Source organism: Chelon labrosus (assembly GCF_963514085.1).
Source record: "Chelon labrosus genome assembly, chromosome: 2".
NCBI classification, from domain to species: domain Eukaryota; kingdom Metazoa; phylum Chordata; class Actinopteri; order Mugiliformes; family Mugilidae; genus Chelon; species Chelon labrosus.
The window spans coordinates 17,364,214-17,385,547 of NC_140338.1; the positions used below are offsets into that span (position 1 = coordinate 17,364,214).

The 21,334-nt window shown below is 43.1% G+C and overlaps 1 protein-coding gene across 2 annotated transcripts in view; it reads right to left on the reverse strand.

The window, feature by feature from the left end:
* Window positions 1-21,334, reverse strand: part of cntln (centlein, centrosomal protein) — a 77,358-nt gene that overhangs the window by 6,399 nt on the left and 49,625 nt on the right. For both annotated transcript variants that reach the window (XM_084567478.1, XM_084567477.1), the window contains 8 exons: window positions 20,890-21,158; window positions 16,590-16,802; window positions 15,082-15,179; window positions 12,148-12,274; window positions 11,723-11,860; window positions 10,570-10,755; window positions 6,771-6,968; window positions 3,039-3,113 (listed from right to left, as the gene is read on the reverse strand). In XM_084567478.1, coding sequence (XP_084423604.1) covers window positions 3,039-3,113; window positions 6,771-6,968; window positions 10,570-10,755; window positions 11,723-11,860; window positions 12,148-12,274; window positions 15,082-15,179; window positions 16,590-16,802; window positions 20,890-21,158 — 1,304 coding nt within the window. The remainder of the gene's footprint in view (window positions 1-3,038; window positions 3,114-6,770; window positions 6,969-10,569; window positions 10,756-11,722; window positions 11,861-12,147; window positions 12,275-15,081; window positions 15,180-16,589; window positions 16,803-20,889; window positions 21,159-21,334) is intronic.

Below are 21,334 nucleotides of genomic sequence, written 5' to 3' on the forward strand. Positions count from 1 at the left end.
GCCTGTCTCTACCAGTGTCTTAATGTAATGTTCACCTGCTTGTTATAGCTTGGAGGCTGATAAGAAGTGATGCTTGTACGTCTCCCCCGGGTGTGATTGTGAGGTAAATATTAGCAGGCCCTCAGCGCCACCCCATACCAGTAAACCAAACCACTGTCCTCCCATAAAGAAATCAACAGAGTCAATGACTTTTTAAATGTTATTATGCTGTCATGAGGCTCGAGATAGGTGTGTGTGTGTACAAAATGAGTCTGAAAAATGATCTGGAGGGAGCGTGAGTGTTTGCGTGCATGTGCAAACGCTTGCATGCTCCTCCTGTTCATTATTGGCCAGCAGCAGAAGCCAGTCATTTCCCTGTCTTCATAAAGACTTGGCCCATTAAATTCTACCTCCAGTCAATAATTAGGACTCCACAAATAAACCAAAGGCAATTAAATCAATGCTTCCCCGGGCCAGTGCCTGGACCCCATGGCCCACATGGACACTCCATCTTCACTGCTGGCCTTATTCATGGTAGGTTGCGGTGGAGCCATACAGCACACCCCCTGGCCTGCTCATGATTATTAGATAGCAGCGTCCCTTGATCCTGGCAATGGAGCACAGCTCACGGTGGCTCTCTACTGAGAGGCGTAGGGTTTGATTTCATTAACTCACCAGTGGAGGTGAGAGACGAGGAAATGAATGCAATGTTTCATTTCGTTTTGAGTGGACATGTGGGGCACGACGAGGGGGCTCCAAGAATCTATGGCACATCGTTGGCATTAAGGGAGCAGTAACGCATCACATACAGTACACAGTCACATGCCTCCATGTCTGCAACACATAGTTTGCCAGTCTGTTGCGGATGTCTCCCCTTCTTGTTATATTGACGTGTGGCAGCGCATGACAGTGATTGCAAACAATGGCTCACACACGGAGACGCAGATGCACACATAGATACCTCTCGAGCGCTTTCACATCTGCAAACCCGCACACACACACAGACACTCAGAGTGAGTGATGGGTTCACTATTGACAGGGCCACTGAGATAATAAAGTGCTGTCCCACCGGCAGCTCCATTAGGCACTGACAGTGACAAGATGAGGCTGTCGTGAGAGTGCACATGCACAGGCGAATATATACACACACCCGGACATGCACTCACACAGACGGACACATCCTCATCCTCCTTCAGTGACAGCCAGCCAGTTAAGGACATGGATCTCCCTTTCGCTGTGTCTATTTCTGTCTCTGTGTCTTTTTATCCAAAGAAGTGTGTGAGTGCAGACCCATCTAAGATCATATCACTATTAGGAGAGTGTGTTATTAGTGTCACAGGCAGGGTGACAGGCCAGGCCATTCCACTTCACAGATGTTCTGCTTGGTGAGCCTTTTATAAGCTATGACAGAGTGTAGAGAAACCAAGCGGGTGCAGTACCAGAGTTTTTAAAGTGTATGTGCTCAGTACAAAAAGTGGGCCTCACAGCATTCACATCCTCACGTCTAGCTTTCTTAAAAACATTAAAGGGGATCTGACAAAAAGGCACTAAATGTATATTCAAAGGGGTTTCTTCCTATGTTTTTCAGTGTGAGATGTCCAAAACTCACCCAGAGAAAAAAGGAAGAAATAGAAAAGAGATAGGCAGAGACTCATAGCCATTTGAAATGACAATATGCGTTTAAAAACAGGGCGGTGAGAAACCGCAAGATGGAGAGGAGAGGAAAAATTACAAATAAATAAATGAACAAAAAAACAGTACTAGATGGACTTGAAAGGAGATAGAAAAAGTCTGTTTCAGTGAAGGGGGATGACTGCGGTGGTCCCAGCGGTCCCCATAGGGACCTGGGGGCGAGTCTCAGCCTTGTCATACTCCGCTCTTCTCCTCCTCCACTCAGCACACCAGCTGCAGCCCCCCCACCACCACCCCTGTTCTGCCCACGGAAAACGTCGATAGCAGGCTGCCGGTGCCGAGGTCTCTGGTGGACACTAGCTCATTCTCCCGGCATCGACAGGCCCGCCAAATCAATATTTAGTTCCCCACTAACAAGCTGCCTCGGGGTCTGAGCCAGAGAGAGAGGGAGAGAGAGAGAGAGGGAGAGAGAGAGAGGGAGAGAGAGGAATGCGGGACAGTGGAGGATGGCAGAGAGAGAGACAGAACAGGGACTGAGAGCTGTCCAGCTAGAAGGGAAAAACATGGATTCAGTAGAGTGTTGTGTGTGTGTGTGTGTTAGTGTGGGAGGGGGAGAGGAAGGTGGAAAGGTCAGAAGAAGATCTGGGGAACAAGAGAACAGTGTCTGGTGTGTGTCGTGGTGCGGAGGCGACGCATGAGTGCCTGCGGCAGCCGCTGACAAGAACACAGACAAGACACACATACATACTCGACACTCTCAATCATACACATATCACAGCGAGCAGACGTTGACAGCACTTGAGCAAAGCTCCAGCAGAGCACTCACAGATGAGTGGCTGTGTGTGTGTGCACACAAAGACGCCGGCACACAGTGAGGATGTAGTTGCTGTTCTTTGTTTTATCTTTTGCATCATTGTTTTATATTTCAGAGCCAGAAACAAGATCATTGGGCAGGGCAGTAAAATCCGACCCCCGCTTACTGTATCTGGGTGAAACTGGTGTCGTAATGTTTGTACTTAAGACGGACTCTGCAGCACGTCTGCCATGTTTGGCTAAAGCTTGAAAACCAATGGCTACATTCATTTAGTTACTGAAGTAATTTTGTTTTATGAAACTGCAAAACTAAAAAACAATATTACAACATAACTACTTTCTATGTGTCTCTATGTGTGACCAAACCTGCTCCTTTGGGAAAAAGTGTATAATCTTCTTTTGTGATAAAATAAATCCGGCAGTGTTTTAACTTACATTACATATAGCAATTAGCACCCCTGCCATGTCTGCTTTCCCCGTGGCACTGACACTTGTGTAGGGCAGACACTTTAAAAGTACCACTTGTTCTGAGAGAGTACCACACTGCTCCATTTCAATGCCTGCACAGGAATAAGTAACTTATGTGATCATTACTATAGGTGGGTGAGCCTGACCTTCTGCTGGAGAATGTGGTTTAGGTGGTCCAGCCACTCTTGGTCTCTGGCACCCTCTGGGCACGTTGCTATCGCCTGCAAACACAACAGCATATACATAAAAATGTATTTCAGTGACAGGAGACTGAAAATACATACGGTGATGTGGAATCATTATGATATTTAAACAGACTTCCTTCAATAAACTGCAGGTTTTTATGTGGATGAGTGGTACAAATATGTCAAGTCAGTCAGTATCATGGTATAATGTTTCTACAGAGAACATTCCCTCTACCTGCCAAAGGGTGAAAATGTAGCATCACACCAGCGAGGACCTTGAACAAGTTCTCTGGGGAGTCAGTGGCAAGGTACGCCAGCACACCTTTGCATACTACTCATGTATGAAAACCTAACAGAGTGGTAGCCTTGTTACTGCTAATGAACAGGGTGAAGAGCGACTGCGTGGCCATGTACCCCTCAGCACTAATGTGCTAACTCTTGACTTTAAACCCCAAGTGTTGCCATTGGTAATGAGGTGACGAGGCTTGTACAGCCTCACAGGGACACGGGAAGGGCAGGAGGGGTGTGTTTGAATCCAAATTTCCGTGCACTTTCAGACATGTACAAACCTGGAAAATCTGAGCTGACTGTCCAAACTATACATGACCGTTCACAGACACAGGTTTTCACAGTAAAAGTGACACAAGTCAGACAGACAACGCTAAGCTTTTATGATAAATAATAAAAAAATACCTGACACTTCAGCTGAGAATAAATTAGCAATGTTAATAGTCAGTTTATCTAAGCGATGTGTTATTATTGTATTATAGACGATATAATAAATGTATACAACATGAATCCCAAAGGTGAATCTTTTTTTTAATCATTGTATTAACAACAATAATAAAGGCCTTTTCATTTTTAAAGTTAAACAAAGACGTTTGCCATGGATTGTCCTAGTGAGAGGTTTAAAATGGACACAAATTTTGCATTGGTCCCATCTCATTTTATCCCAGCGCATATATAGCCTAGACCCGATGGCAGAGAGCTCTTCAGGCATGTCACAGTACGTATGACAAGTGTCGGCAAGAAGGGCAAAGTTGCACAGTTCATAGATCTACAGAGTCAATACTTGGATTAAGTATGCATCTCTGCCTGTCGTTCCCCAGCTGTCTGTTATCATCTATAACATTAGCGCTGTGCTGCCTAATTAGAACTACATAAAGAGGAGCGTTGGAGGAAGCGTGTGGTTATAGCAATAAAAGACAAATAGAACGGAGAGGCCTTGTGACTGCTGCCTTGAAACCTCTCACAGCATAGGTGAACGAGGTCTGTGAGAGACAGCGCGTGTGTGTTGAGAGTGAGGGTGGTTGTCCACCCTTGGTAGATATATAACAAAGCACTGACACTCCATTTAACTTTAGGTGCAAAGCAAACCAGCCGGGCAATTATAGCCTTATTACATCTGGATCATTAACTCAACAACAAGTTACCCAGGGAGCCTGGAGCTGCTCTGGCCTTTCTGGTGCTCTGTTGCACACTATGGAATACGTAGAGGCAAATAGGAGTGTGTAGGATGATGCATGTGGGTAACTAACAAACCTGTTTTGCATGTATGTATATACATACAGCACCATTGATTTTTATGTCTTTCTGTATGTAATGGTGTGGAGTGGAGCAGTTGGAAGCGTCTGTGTATTTCTAAAAGTGTTAACATTAATAAATAAATTAAAAAACACTGGTGAACTTATTCTCCATTCTCATGAGATTACTTAAAACAAAACTTGCTCTCACTTTCTGTGCTACGTAGACAATAACCACACAATAGACTGCACAAATGGCTCTGTCACAACCGCATTTCCTTTCAGTAAAACACAGATTTTTTTTTACAGGATCAAACCGAAAAACTAAGACTAATGTGCTGGAGGAAAGAAAATATGTAGCCGTTGGAAAAAATAGTGTTCATTACACGAAGGTCATCTATTCCCAACATTCTCTTAAAATATATCCACCACCAGGAATAATTCATTTAAAATTTTTGATAAGCCTGAAATTCAAAAATGCATTGATTTCCCAACTAAGCGCCAGCGCTCTACAATGCTGAAAACTTCTGCAAATACTGTTGACAAGAGACATCTGCCAAACTAAAGCAAAGTAACCATGTTGGCAATGCAGTATTCTCATTTAAAAGTAAAACAGAAAAGTAAAAGCAATCCCACTGAGCCTTGAACTCTCATTCAGCACACCGGCATCGCACAACCAAGTGAATAAATGAATGCTTTTGCTATGTGCTGGACTTGCTGAAGACTGCTGGGACATCCTGATAACCTCGTGTCACGTCCTCAAGTCCGATGAAAAAACACAAAGATTGTGCAAGAAGCTCTTTCTTACATTCTTCCGAGCGAGGAGGTAAGAAAGACAAATCCAAGTTCTGAACTTGAAACTGGAGCCCTGATAAAATTCCAGATAATGCTCAGCACTACGCCACATGTGCGATGATTTTTTAACGATAACAAGTTACTTTGAGTCATCTCCTGCTCCAAACTGGCATCTTCTTACGGACCGTCTTTAAATATGTCCAGCTGGAGTTTTAGCTAGTCCACACACAAATTTTTCTACCTGTAAGTACACCTTTAGACATGGTGATTTATTTCACACCTCTGCCCTTAACCATAAACTTAATTCCTAACCCTAACCATTACTCTAAGCCTAAAACTTCAGTTTCAACCTTTTTTTGGTAAAGATGGCACTAAGTGGCCAGTTAACAACCACCATTAAGTGTTGAGGAAACGAGAGCGATTTAGCCCACAGAGGTTTCCGCTCTGATGAGGGGGACATTTTGTCAAGTGAGAAACGGTTCCCTGACATCTCCTGGGTGGAGCCGTGCTGCAAAGGGCTAAAATTGGTTTCAAGTCTGAGTAAGTGCCTGGTGCGCCCTCTCTCATCTTGTGATAGATGGGTGGAAGTCCCCAGGGATGCGAGGCTGATTGTAACGTGGAGTTGCTAATTGATGACATGGCGGGGGTATGATCTATTGTAGAGAGAGGGCCCACCAAGTTGGAAAATAGTGTGAAACTCAAGACTTTTGCAAGAGGTCAACCGTCGATAGCAAGGATTTTCAGTTCAATGACTGCTTTTACCTGAGAGTGAAAAGTTGTACTTACTCGACTTGTGCTATATTAAATTATATGAAATTGACAGGTGTTGCAAGCGTTGACAGGTTTTGATCTTGTCTAGATCGAGAACACTGGCTTTAAACATGACGCCACATCCTTCTCTGTTGCACCGGAACCTCTCAACTTATTACATGACATGTCTTGGTGTGTTTCACCTTAGGAAAAGTTGCGGTTCAGCTACCCATCAATAAGAAGGTCGGACAAAAGCAGATATTTCCAGCAAAGCTAAATACTGTTAGGTACAGGTGAAATGAAGTAAGGCTTTTGTTTCTTCTTTCAATCTACAGTATTGCTTCCAAGAGGACAGAGCAAAGTAGCTCCTGGCCACCCATTTAGTTTAAATTGGCAAATAAGATACCCAAAGCCAAGAGTCAATATAGCTGATATAGTGTCTGTTCCCATCCTCGGTGCAATCACTAAGCAGAAATCCACCAAAAACCTTTAGGATTTTTTAAAATTTTACAGAACAGGAAATCTATTGTAGGTATGTTGAATGCTGTGGGCATTATCTAAAGTTGATACAAATTCTCCAGTTAACGTTTGTATGAATTGCTGAACCACTGTCCCTTGGCCTTACCTGATCAGTTTCCATTATGTCCGCGAGATCATTCTCTGACATATTGAGGATGGAGGCAGCAATGGACTTGGCTTTGATCATGGACTTGGCTGAGAGGCCGCCCTTTGCTGCCACAGAGTTGGCCTGCCTCAACCTCCTCCTCTTCATCAACTGCTGCTTGACCTCTTGAACGTCTAAGAGTATTTCACTGGCCAGAGCCTGAAGGGGGGGGGGAGAAAAAGAAATATAAAAAAAAGAGAAGAGGATGATGAAATGGATATAGAAAAACAAGAGGGATAGCTCTGCCTGGCAGATGAATAAATGAAATTGATCAAGCATGCGCCAGAGAGGCCTAGTACATTATGGAGGAATATTGAGTTTGACACACTCAGATTCTCTTCGGTTTCGCCTCACGCTCCCCTGTAGGAATGTGGACCTGAGGGTTTGTTGCCCTGTCGATTGAAAGCTGAGGGAACACAGCTTTGATATCAAACGCACCCCAAGTTTTGCTAAATTCTCCACAGACAGGGAATCATGCATCTGAGAGAGAAAGACAGAGAGCTACTGAAAATACAGCCATTCATTTATTTATTTGCTTTCTGAATGTCTCACAGTACAACAGGGCAGCATAACACTGTTAATAATTAAGCTATGAGGGGCTGTTTCAAATGGTGCCCGAGTGAATGGCAAGCGAGACGAGGAAGGCCTGGGATGGCACAGTTGTCGGGCACTAAATGGGAGTTTGCTCTAAATACAGAGAGACAATTAAATGTTAAAACTGCCACTGTACACGAGAAAGTCAATAAAGTAAACTCCCCTTTGCTTCATTTTGAGCTTATTGATCGAGGCAATAATCTTCTGTATCATTCCCTTGTAAGCCTGCTGAAAAGCTGACCTTGGAATAGATGGTCAGATGAGGGAAAGCAGGAGACTGGAGTACTTGCAGTACACAAAAACAAAATAAAAAAAGTTGCTCTTAAGACAGTAGACAATATAAGCAAGTTAACAACAAGCACTGAGCATTACACAAACATACAGAGACACTCCATATGGTGAGGAACAAGGGTAATCACACACAAACAATGTCTAATTGTTGTTGAAGCGGCAAACACCCCCATTTTTCTCTCCTAATTTCACACAGGTGTACCAGGTGCAGTTTCAAAACCAGCAGTGTTTCCCATTGGAGAGAGCGTGAGTAGTCGAAGGCTTGCAGGTGGCAGTGTGTACTATTTGTCTCTTTCACTGCTGGCCTCTAGTCAAATGCAGAAACTTCAGACTATATAATAACAAATGTGAGTTGTCAACGAATATTCAGCAGGCTCTGTCGACTTAAATTGACCTTTTATTTTTTGGAAACAAAGCGCGACGACAAAAACTTACAGCACTGCAGAACTTTTTTCCATAGGTGGCCTTCGACTTCCATGCAGATGTAAATATTCAAAGAGACAAATGGAAACCATGAACATATACATTAACTGATAAAGAAAAGTCACTGTAGTTAATTGGGTGATCTGATAGAGGGGATTCCTCTTCATTCATTCATGATCCTATTCTTTTATTGAGAGCCTAATAGATATCCACTGTCACCGGTTAATGGTTACATTGAATCTACACTGAGATTAACGTGAGAATGTACCACTCATTCCTTGTACTAGGAGAGGCAGGTCAATCCAAGCACTGACACACACACACACGCACAAGCTATAGAAATACATACATGGAAAATGTTGTTATGTGTGTGTTTCTTAAGAGCTCTTAGTCGGGCTTGTAATACAAACACCAGCGCCAGAGGGCCAATTTAAACAAGATGAGGATTAGGGAGTGGAGACGGGGATCAAATGAGCAGCTAAAAGATATCCTCTTTAATAACTAGCTACATCTGAATTACTTTTCACACACACATTAGGACACAATGGGCCATTCAAAAATATAAAGAGCAGAGCTGGAGGAGAAATCGGATGGATTTTGCTTTAATTTCGATGGATTATCCAGGAACCGATATAAAATCTGCTGTTTATCAGTTATTACATACCCTATAATGTTTTAATAATGTTACTTATGGAAGCTTATTTAACATTCATAAAAAGTATATGTGGCTTGGCAAATGTGTTGTTACATTGTCGTTATAGGATCCTGCATGTCTGAGAAAAAAAAAAAAGATATTACCAAACTGTGCACATTCTTGTGCTTTTCAGTGGGGATGACAAATCCAAATATTCTTTGCAAGAGAACAATCTCCTTAGTGCGCGTCTGGGTGTTGTGGAGTAGTCACTGCATGCTGGGCCACTGTTTAACAGTTCAAGAGCAGTGCTTACAGCCTGGGGCATGTGCAGGGGCCAAAAGGGTTTGCTGGCACACAATAAAAAAAATATCCACACACAAATACAAACACACACAGCACATACAGGCACAAAGAACAAAAAAAAAAACAAGCTCATAAAGATACAGACACATCTACACACACACACACACACACACACACACACACACACACACACACACACACACACACACACACACACACACACACAGCCCTCCGGTCCTGATCAATACATGACAAGAGTAAATCTCCTCCGGACGTCAGGCAGTCCAATCAAAGGGCTTGGTGTTCTTATAGGGGATCACAAGAGCCAGGGGGAGACAAACAATGATGTGAATCCTCAACAACAACACAATGGCCCCAACAGCTTAGGGTTATGGGAATGGAGGAAAAAGTACTACAAGCATGAACTCCAGCTTCTATGTTTAGGTTACATGTAGATTAGCATGCATGTGGGTCTTCTCCAACATATTAAAGTGTATATATGTGTGTAAATTTTCCAAAAAATTTAGTTTTAGCTAAATTAGAGTCTTAAAAAAAAAGAAAAGACAGAAGATCCTATCATGCATGTATTAGATTCAACTGATATTTACTACTTAGAAAAGCAATGGAAAATCGCCACAGATTCAAGTGGCAGATCATGGAGACAATTGTCCACAATCTGCCACTTGATTTATGTGTGTTCACCAGTTTTGCCACCACAATCTATCTCTGTCAAGCCCTTTCCTCTTTTGATAGACAGATGTCAACTGAACAGAGATGAGGGACAGTCTTTATCAGTCTCTGGCAGACACACACATAGATTGACACAGAGGCACAAACACACCTCGTGGTGATGGATTAGGTTTAGACAAAGACAGGAGTGCCTGCACCCAGTGTGCACACAGCATTCTCACAGTGGTGGGTGGGTCTTAGTTTACACTGGAAGAAAGAGGACTCACCTAATTACATATATCCAAAATGTTGCAATTCCTTCCATCTGTCTTGTGTCACTTATCGGTAATCTGGTTGTGGTGGTTGCATAATAAGCGTGGTAAAGCCAAAATCCTTCTCGCAAGTTATAAACAGTAAGATTTAACTCACACTGAGTCTGCTTCACAGGCGGTAGAGGTGGTTGTCCATTAAGGATTGGTGTTTCGACTCAATCCCAAATGCTATTGGTGTAAGGCTTGTGCCTTGCATGTGTAAATGAGAGGACTTCTTTTATCCAACTGCAACTCTGAGGTCAACAAATTAGCACTCTCCATTCCTTAAAACCAACTAAACTACCACCCTACACTTCCCGAAGGACACTGCCTTCCCTACCTAGGTTGTACGACAGTTGTAGTTACGAGATCGAGATTACGCAGACCCCTACCCTTAACCTGCCATACAATGTCATTACAATTCACAGGTGAAGAGGTTACAGAAACACCACACCATATAGGTTGTATAAAAAAGCTCAAAACAAGAAACTCTCGACTCTATGGCCTTTACTCTCTTGCCCCTTTGCTACCGTACCTTGATAAAAGAATGTAGCTGCTCCAGCTGGGAATAGGCCTGGCCAAGCTGTCTCTGAAGCCTTTCCAAGGCATGGGAGCTCTGCTGGGTCAACCCTTCCATTTGCTCAGTGGCTGTCTGTTCCAGTGCAGCCAAAGCCTGCTCGCTGGCTCCCAAACGAGCCTGTAGGGTGTGCATGCGCTGCTCCTGTGAAGAAAAGCAGTAGGCAGAACTGGTCAGCTGAAAGAAAACCATCTTCTTTTGTTTCGGGAAAAAAAAGTGCAACATCCTCATAGGTCTGTGAGACAATTGTGGAAATAACTTTAAAGTCCCTGTGTGTAGGATTTCAATATTTCTGACTTTGGTGACTCCTGCTGACTCCTACTGATTCCTCTACTATTTACAACACAGATTCTCATATTAAAAAAGACAGAAGCACAAATCTATAATAAAACTTTTCATTATTAACACCTTTGAAAACTATTTACTCTTCCTTTTTTAAGTTGCACATCTAGTTGTACTTACTGCATATTGCTAAACCGTGATCAGCAGCCCTGTTCACACCTGTCATTAAATTACGTCTTGGGTTGATCTGATCACAAGTGGACAACTCTGAGTACAAGGATGAACACACCCAAGACATACTGAGGATACACTGAGATCCAGTCAGTCAAAAGTAGTCAGGGTTGCCAACACAAATGTGCCCTAGACCACAGTGACTACTGGACCGATGTCCTCAATGCTCTACAACACAGCGCAGCAGGAGCTGTCTCTTCATTAGTAAGAGAGTTTCTTTTAATTTATTTTAATTAAATTTCATCCTTGTAGCTGATAACTAACTGAACTAACTAATAATTACATCTAAACAGCAATAATACGTGTTCATGTTGATATATGCAAATTAGACATGTGAGATTTCCGTATTTCCATACTGCATTTTAGGCTCACTATTAGCTAATATTTCATGTGTTCACTGAAGTCAAAAAAATTTTTGCAGCAGCACTGAAATTCGATCAGAAGTGGTCAGTCAAGACACATCTGGAAACGGCTTCTAAACTGAACAATTACAAAAGTATGATTTATGCTGGTCGGTAACTGAACACAATTTGTTCTCTGTTGAACACAGAGGGTAAATGACCCAAAACTCTACTGCGACTATGCAGCTGCTTCCAACCTTTTTTTCCAGGTCCTCTTTCAGTTTTGTACAGGAGGCTTGATACTGGGCTTTCTCAGTCGTAGCCACATTCAGCCTTCTCTTTAGAGATTCAACAAGGGCTTTCCTGTTGCCGGCCTCCTCTGATAAAGTCTTCACCTATTAAAGGAGGAATGGGATAGATTAAAAAAAGCTGAACAGGGGCAGGAAGAAGACACTCAAATAATATATTCATCTTACGTTTTACTCAAAACAGCTTAATAAACATCTATCTATTCTACAAGTGGACCGAACAGTAACTGAATAGGATTTCCTTTTCTTTTAGTCTTCAAGGAGACATAATCTCTGGGCTATGAGAAACACAGTAAGACAATACGTCATTTTCTGAGTCATTCTACCAAACTAACTGGATGCCACGATGATCAGCTGAGATGCGCTGCGTGTACCTTCTTTTCCAGCTCCTCCAACTGCCCCCTGTAACTTTTCTCCATCTCCTGCAGGAACTTGAGTCTTGTCTTCAGGTCCTCCACCAGATGCCTTTTCATGTTCACATCTCGCTCTGTGTGGCTCACCCTAAATACATACATAAATGAATACACAGCCACACAGACAGGTGCACACACACACACAAAATATGGTATAAAGAACAAGCAGGTATTAAAGACTACTCAGATATCCTTATTCTTGCACAGGCATAACCTCATATAAAACATCTATATAGCAGACCAAACACAGACACACATGCACACACACAGACACTAATATATACACACACACACTAAGCTGGAAGGCACAGTGTCCCCATGCAGTACATCAGGCATGACAGCTCATTATGACAACTAAATACACTGGCATGCTGCTTGGGTAAGCTGAGTGGGGGGTGAAATAAGGATGCATATATAATTCTAACTGGCATATATTAGAACAAGTGCTCTGGCAGGGAATACCGCACTAAGTGTGACTGGGGACTCCTTTTTGACAAACGGCACTTTGAATCAGCAGTGACACTACTTGAAAGACTGTAATCAAGCATTTAAATGTTTATTATTTTCAGGGCAGCATTACACCAGTCATGTAAAAACACTTCAGCGGGGGGACTCGGCTCGGGAACGATTTATTAAGGAGGGAATAGGCTCTAAAGTATGTTGTTTGTTTGCGCCCTGCACTGTGCTGACAATACTTCCCTAAACAGATGCAATGTCTCTGTACTGTAAGCTGTTCTTGTCTTAACCGTTGCAAACATGCACCTCGTGTCACATCCTATTTCGATAACCCGCTGTATTGACATGTTTAATATTCCTGCGTTCGGCAGAGAGGCCTTGTGTTTTAAATGGTCTCAGTATGTTAGCATGTTTTATTCTGTTTTCATAAAAGGCAAATATAAGGCATTTTCATGGTTGTCTATACCTTGGGGAATTGGAACAAATAGAATAAAGATCATAAGGATGCAGTTAATTAAAATGGCTTTTGCTGTGTTTTTTTTTTTTTTTTTTTTTTTTAATTTCAAAGATGTAGTGGATCTCTTAGCTCCCACACGCATCATGGTGTGTGTATTTTAAATAAACAGATGACGCAATGCTAGAGCAAATGCTTTCGTGTAAGTAAATGTCCCTGCCTCCCTAGGTGGATGAATGCCTGAGGGCAGACTGGTTAAATAAATGTGAGCTTGTCCTATTGGAGTGACATTAAATTAAATGAGAGAGGAGTCTAGCCTGGGGACTTTGGGGGGAAGTAGCGCTGGCTGGTTACCCCATGGATTTGGCCATTAATGAGAAAACCCATATTGAACCTTTCAGATGACTGTCTGGTGTTGACTTAAAGACGGAGAGCAGCAATAAGAGCCCCAGCAGCTCCCTCTGCCCCAATGCTAATGGCAATTAGATCGACAACATTTATTTTAGATGTTCTCTTCTTCTACACCCCAAAAAGAATAGAGGATAAAAAAGAATGAAGGATATATGGAGTTTCTGCCAGAGCGTGTGATCTCTATTTATGAGTGTTAGTGGAAAGAGAGAAAGCGAGCCTCCAACTATATCCCGATCACTCACACGTTTGTTCCCTTTGTTCTGTGCTTGTTGGCAATATTGTTCATCAAACATGCGTGTATTGTAATGATAGCAGTCAGTGGTCTGAAGAACGTGTGCGTAAGAGCGAGCGCACACTTCTGTGTATGTTGTTAAGAATGAAGTGCGGGTGGACGTTTCATGTGGCTGATAGACAACAGGGCTAAAGATGAAAGAAGCAGCTTCATAAATAAGGCAGCGCCATAGTGCCGGATATTGACTGAGGACATGCCGGTGTACTTTGAAATTCATTTCTTTTTTCCCCCCGTTCTCTTCTTTAAGGCGAAGCAGCCCTGCTCCCTGTGTGTGTGCTGAGATGTATATTTCAGAAACGTCTAGACATGTCTTTCATTCTGAGAAGGGGTCCCTCTATGGAGGCAAATGGAGTGGTAGAAGAGATGGGCGAGTTACGCGTGTGTGTGTGTGCGCGAGTGAGTGAGTGAGTGAGTGAGTGTGTGACAAGGAGACGCCGAGGCTGTCGCAGAAACACAGCTGAGGGATGCTCACTCTGTCCGTCTGTGATCCTCTCTGCTTTGGTCACACACAAACACATATCCGCTGTGATTGTACACATGCCCTGGATGCATTATTGAAAATGGCAGGCAGAGGACACAGCATACAAGACAAAGAGAATGAGAGGGAGGAAAGCCAAGTCGTTCTTTTTACCTTCCTCTCAGTTCAGATATGAGATCCTAATGCCGAATGGTGATGTGCGCCTTACACAGTTCAAATCTCAACAGTTTCCCGGAGTTAACTGTTTATAGACATACATTATGACTACGTAATGCAGCGAGCGCTACAGCAGGTGAACCATGTAACTCATTAGGACTTGTGGCCCACAGGCCAGAGTGATGCTGTGTGGGTTTTAGTGTCATGGGCCAAAATGGTCCCTCCTGCGGCACACAAACAATCAATACACTGCTTTGATCAGCACTCCACATCAGCTGCCCACGTAAGCACCACCCCACTACATGACACAAAAGACACCCACGTGCGCACATATGCACACACACCAATTCCTTCAGTTGTTGTTGTTCACTCGCTGATGAGAAACTGCATAATTTCACAAATGACTCACGGAGAAGCGTGCATAAGGGCAGTGCAGCAGACAGAGTGCTGCCACATGGTGGAATCAAACACTGCAGATGAGAGCTGCAGAGAGTGTGCAGACACGCAGAGCCACAGAGAGAGGGATGAATAATGAGAAAGAAAAGGCAAAACAGGAGCTCTGCTGCAGAGCAAGAGCGAGACAGAGACAGAAACAGAAACACAAAGACGAAGAGGTGGCACTAATGAAGACAAAGGTGTGAAACTAACTTGTCCTGCAGCTGGCAGAGCTTGTCCTCCTTCTCCTGGAGCTGGCCTCGCAGGGCTTTGTTCGCTGCCACCTGTCTTGTGACCTCCGCACTTGCACTCTGGGGGGAGGGCACACGGTATGCGTGTTGGTTAATGTGTTTGAGGATGTGTGTTATGGGGGCAGGGAAGGTTTTCATGACACAGCTGATGACAGGTCAAGCACAGCGTGCCTCCTCATTATAGTTACAGTGGGAGGGCGGAAGGTGCTAAAAGAGGTTAAGAGGAAAACTGTATCTTCAAAGTGGATGAGATAAGAGCGGTAATTAGTAATAATACCTATTTTTAGACCTATAGTATTACATATATTTTAATTGTGTACAGCAAATTAGTGGCTAATATTGTTAGTAATGTATTTAACTCTTTTACACTAAAAGACACCTTTAATTTCTAATTAGTGTTGCTCCATTTATATTCTGTTTATTTAGTGGAAATACTGGTGAGATTTCTGTAAACTACACCACTACCTGTGCGTTACTCTTTTCTGTGTGAGTAACAGAGACGTATAGCTCATGTTGACAGGTTGGCTTCTGATCATAAAAATGATGGATATTTGAATGTGCATGTTCACTTTGGTTTAAAGGGCCCCAGTCTCTTGTGGGAACTGCACCAGTACAAGCTCTTGACAATGCGCTCACTCCGTGCGCGCACCCCCACGGCGCATCCCTCGCCTCTCCTTTTCGCTGTCACCTGACATGACTTCTTCGGCTGCGTGCAACGACAGCAGCAATCTGCTCGGTGACACTGATGAGCTGGCTGCTGAGAGGGTGATAATACTGTGGTACCACTCACACCTCATTCCCTATGATGTAGGGCACGTCTCTGCTGTTATTCCTCATTTCTCATCTCTCTGACAGGTACTCCGAAATAAGATCAAATGATAAGAAATGCTAATTCATGTTGAAATCACATGCAATTTCAGGTGATGTTAAGTGTAAATTGAAAGGCTCGGGAATATTTTCTTTTTTTTTTTTTTTCCCACCATGCATGATTTGAAAGTAAAACCTTGACAGTTTCTTTTAGAGTTTCTAAAGTCCTCAAGGACTGCAAGCTGTTCAAACCAGTGAAATGTTTAAGTGACTCAGAAATATTGATCTTTGACTAAAAAAAAACAGGGAATGTTTTTTTTTTTTTTTTTTAACTTAAACATAAATGCATGTATAATCCAGTGGTGCTAGACTGTGTTGTACAGCATAGTAAGTAACAGATGAAAATCAAAAAGAAAATGACACTTTTTTCCCCACAAACCTTCCTGGCGCATCACTGTACATGCAAAAATGAGCGTAGTGTCGCTACATTAAAGCTCTGAAAATGCCTTGTTATTCATGGATTATCCACTCAGGCTTCATAAAGCACAAAATTGGAAATGAACACGGCCTTTAATACCATCATCCTATTAAGAGATTTATCTCATAAGGCATGCACAGTAAGACAAAGCATGAAGGCAATTCATTAACTCTTTCACTGCTAACCTTAAGTTTCGCTTGTAGTTGTTTGACTTCAGCCTCGAGGGCCTTGCAGGAGCACTCTGCGTTTACTGGTGCTGCTGCTGCTGCTGCTGGTGGCGGCGGCGGCGGCGGTGGTGGTGCAGTTTGCGCTGGGAACTTTATCTGCCTCCACTGCTCCAGCTCCATCTCCAAAACCTTTTTCTGCTGCTCCACACCAGCCAGGTCAGAGGTCAGCTTCTGCAGATTGACCAACAGACAGGATAGGTGAGGTAGGCTACTGGTGATGATGCCACAGCTGACAACAAAAGTTCTGTCTACTGTTAATAATGTATATTTTACTGTTACTTGAGTTATAAGGCGGTCAGAGTAAAGGCAGATATGATCTACTGGTGCATGGCCTGACTTGTACTTAGAGTTTGAGGCCAGCTTTTGCTTCTGCACATGACAAAACTTTTTACTGCTGTTCTTCTGACTTACAAAAGTTTTAATAGTTCTTGACAAACACACACGCTAAGTAAACATTGTCTGAAATACTGTATGTTTTATGCAATGGAGAGGAGCAGACTCTGCTGTTATTTCTTGTCTGTGGTAAAACACCTTTACCTCCTAATTAGGAGACAGAGGATGCTGTTGCCCAGTCAATCGGGCCTAATTTTCACAGTGACTGACATCCTGCAGAATCAGAGAGCCCTTTGGGACAGAGCGAGTTCAGCATTTGGTGAGTGGTTGGGTTTAGATTGATGAATCATAATTCCACTAACTGATCATGTACAATGTACAGTGTATCAGTGATTCTGAACATGAGTATCTGAGATGAATACTTGGAACCACACTTTAGAGAGACGTGTGGAGATTTAAAAAAAAAAAAAAGAACTTCGACCAGAATCGCATTGCTGCACATTTGGGTTAACGTTGCCACAATTAGCTTATCTGGTATCATATCAAACATCAAGAATGCTTAATGGCGCAAATAGGAGACATGATACATGAAGATATATGCTGCACACAAAGGGTGAATGATGGAACACACACAGAGCCGTGCACACACACCCAAGTGAAACCACAGATTCCCAGGGGTTTGCTCACAGCTCCGCATACATGGAGGTTATTGATATCTGGTTGCTGGCTGACACCTTTTAATAGAATCCCTCTTGTTTTAGGTTTCCTCTACTCTGTTGAAGACACACGTGCCATATCCACAGGGAGGGTGGGAGAAAGAGAGAGGGAGGAGTAGAGAATGAAAAGTGGCAGTGGTGCACGAATTAAGAGAGGCATTGATGACACTTCCTGTAAGACAGGCTTTGATTTCACGGGCCATTTTCAGCCCGGGTGAGAGATGACACTGACATGGACTGATATACTGGTAGTTCCATTAGGCCAGGAGAAAGGACACCGCTCTCTCTCTTTACTCTCAGTAGTGGTTTCGCTTATGCCGTCCCAATTAATCATTAGCAGGACAAATAAGGACATGTAGGCTGCTGAAACAACCGCACACCCAGATGCTTGTAGCCATCCCTGGATGCTCACAATAACCAAACTCAGCGCAGATAAATCACTAGAATAATACTGTAATGTCTTGTTGTTTCTCACTGACATTGTGTTTATTCTACTGCCCAGAGACCTTTTATGTGATTTGTTGTGCAACTATTATTAATTCTTAATTTAAATAATGCCTGGAGATTTTCTTTTTAGGCCATTGTGCCCCTGTAATCCTGCAATAATCCCAGCCCTTTAACTTGTTAGGGGAGGGCAGGACACTCCACACTTAAAGAGATAAGGCTGGTAAATTTGGGAGGCAGTGTCATGGTGCACCACAAAGTGAAGCGAATGTGAATTTAATGACAGAGTAAGGCAAGAGATCCAAGCAGCCAATTAATCCTGTGTTTGTATGATATGCACGAAGAGCACGTTTCACCAAATGTTATACCTGGTGGAAAAAGGAGAGCTTGCTTTATCTGCAACCTGATTTTTTTTTTTCCTCCCTCATAAGGGATAACATTAGTTTATTGGCCCTCGTTTTCTGTAGTTTTGGTGATCATCCATCTTTAGTAATACAGCAATAACATTGAACTCACAGGGTAATTCTTATTGATACAAATTAGGAGCCTGGCAACATCAATAAAAAGAAATCACACAAAGCAAGAAACACCAACAGTAAGTATTGTAGAGGTTTTAGAGAAATAAGGAGAAAAGAAGGATCTATAAATCCATGAGGTTGCATCGGGATCAATATTTTGGGTGTATTTACCTCCAAAATATGCAGCTTGGATATTGCTAAATGGTTCATTTGTTTCCAACACGTCTAATCAACTTCTCACGCCTCTTGCACTATTGAAATATGTTAAAAAATGGGAGACCATTAGCTACTGTCTGATATATTAGCCCCTGGGGGCAGGGATGTAGTGTTTCAAGGCCCCTGGTGTAGCCAAAGGATATCTGGGTAGTCATTGTTTACAGTCCGACCAGCAACTGGAGACACGAGAATACAGGTGGAATTGAGAGACAGTGTCTATCGCAGGACTGTTTCACAAGAAGCCAGTTCTCTTTGTGTAAGGTATTTGCTTGACAACAACACGATGTGTAATCTTGCTCACTGACAGGGTATGACAGGACGTTCTTTTTCTCTAAAGAAGGGCTGTTTACCTGCGTGAAGCCAAAGCCTGCTCTAACACGACCGGTGAACACTACGTAAACAAATAGGTTGTCGCTTACTTACAAATTCTGAACACTCAAATGCAGATATCTGTTTCTAAAGATACTCACAGATAACCAGGGGAGACCTGTAACGTAATAATAACAATAAAAAATATTTAAATGAAAGCAAAAAAGTAAGCATCCAAATACTTGGGTGGACATGTTGTGATGGTGCTAAACACATGCTCCTGTTAGGTTGATGCATGGCATTACAAAGCATTTTACATATTTACAATGTCAGGTCTATTCCTCTTGTACAGAGTTGTGGAGAGCAAAAGTATTCTTCAAATGCCAACTATCAAATGCAGGTATTTACATTCTAACTCACACACGTATTGTAAATGGAAAAGGAAAAGCAAGAAAAATACCAGAAATGTGAAAATATGACTTAATGATGGAAGGAGGCAAGGAAGGAAGAACCGAGGAAGGACAGAATGGCCGAAGGATCAGGAGACAGAGCAACACAAACAAGTTTCTGTGAAACTGCCATGCTACTTCTCACATGATGGCCCCTGTGGAGTCTGTCCTAAGCCAATTACAAGCAGAGAGTTTTAGTGAGAGAGTTGGCCAGGACTGGCTGGAACAAGCCCAAAGTCCATCACCTCTTGCCCTTTCCAGAGAGGGCAACAAGCCTCAGCTTTGGCCAGTCAGTCGGCTCCAACTTTCTCTGGAGCAGTGGCATTAATACTGCAAGAGGAAAGAGGAAACAAACAGGAAGACAACAATTCCCTCCCTGTCCACTCATTCACACAACAGTGTATATGTGTGTGTGTTAGTGTGTGTATGTACACAGGTGCCTTTACTGCTGTGTCTGAGTGTTACGGTCTCCTTGGGCTTCAGCAATCAGATGCCCTGGTGGGAGCACAAGGGCCACTTCCTAGGTAGCATCGCTATGAGGGTCGTGCTCTGACCTAAGAGTACAATTCCAATATACTGTATCTGTACTGTTTCACAAAGTACATATACAGACATACAGGCACAAACACCTAATCAGAAATCCAGTGGGCCTTTGCCGCCATGTCTGAATTCGCAAAAAAAAAGGTCTTCTGCCTGTCAGACTAACAATTATGTTTGTCATGTGTGCAAGGGCGTGTGTGTTTGTGTGTACATATGTTGATGTATACAAGGAGGCCCTGACAGGAAAGACACTGTTTAGGGGCCAAAGTGCTTGGTCTTTTATTTACATTCTATACCAAGTCTAAGAGTTTCCTTCCTGGAGGCAGCTACTAAATTACTAAATGGGTGTGTCTGGACTCTATAAAAAAAACAGTCACCTCACGATCGCCTGTGAACACGGGCGCACATATTTGGAGTAAAGAAACTGCCGGTGACACGGATCGTTGTGGAGAACCGGCTCACTGAAACATTCAGCAGGAGGAGACAACCGCGCAGTGAGAGAGAGAGAAAGAGAGTAAGAGATTCTCCTCCTCTCTTCTGACCTCCACAGACAAGGGTAGGCCTGTCAGCCACACTTATTAAGCATGATAAGGGCATGCCACTGCTGCACACACAGCCCCCAGAAAATACAAAAGAATCACAAAAAGAAAGACAAAGACGGGAAAATAAGAAACTTCCCAACACTTACAACTGGCTTTCCCCTTTACTCAACTCCCCGTCTTCCCCGGGTTACCTGAGTGAGCTGCTTGCTGCTGCCGAGCTTCTCCGAGAGGGAGTTGAGCTGTGCAGTGATCATCTCGTTGGCCTTTCGCAGATCTCTTGCTGAAATCATAGCATCTTTCCTGGCACTTTGCAGTATGTCAATGTGACGCTGTAGAGACTCAATGCGCTGCTGCAGAGAAGAGGAGGAGCAGCGCTGGGCCTTCATCAGCATCCTCTTCCTCTTCCACCTGCTTTTCTCCCCTCTTGTCCCTCGTTCCCAGGGCTCATGCTGTTTATCATCTAACAGGAGGAAGTACATGCAGCTGCCTCAGAGTTGACAAGTGCGCAGAAAACCTCAAAATCCCTTTTTAGAAGCTGCTGCTGGGAGTTAACAGCGGTATGTAAAAGTGTCTTTGTGATATTTTTAACAACTCAAGTGATTAACATTTTCCATTTATAACCAATTCAGGAGTGTC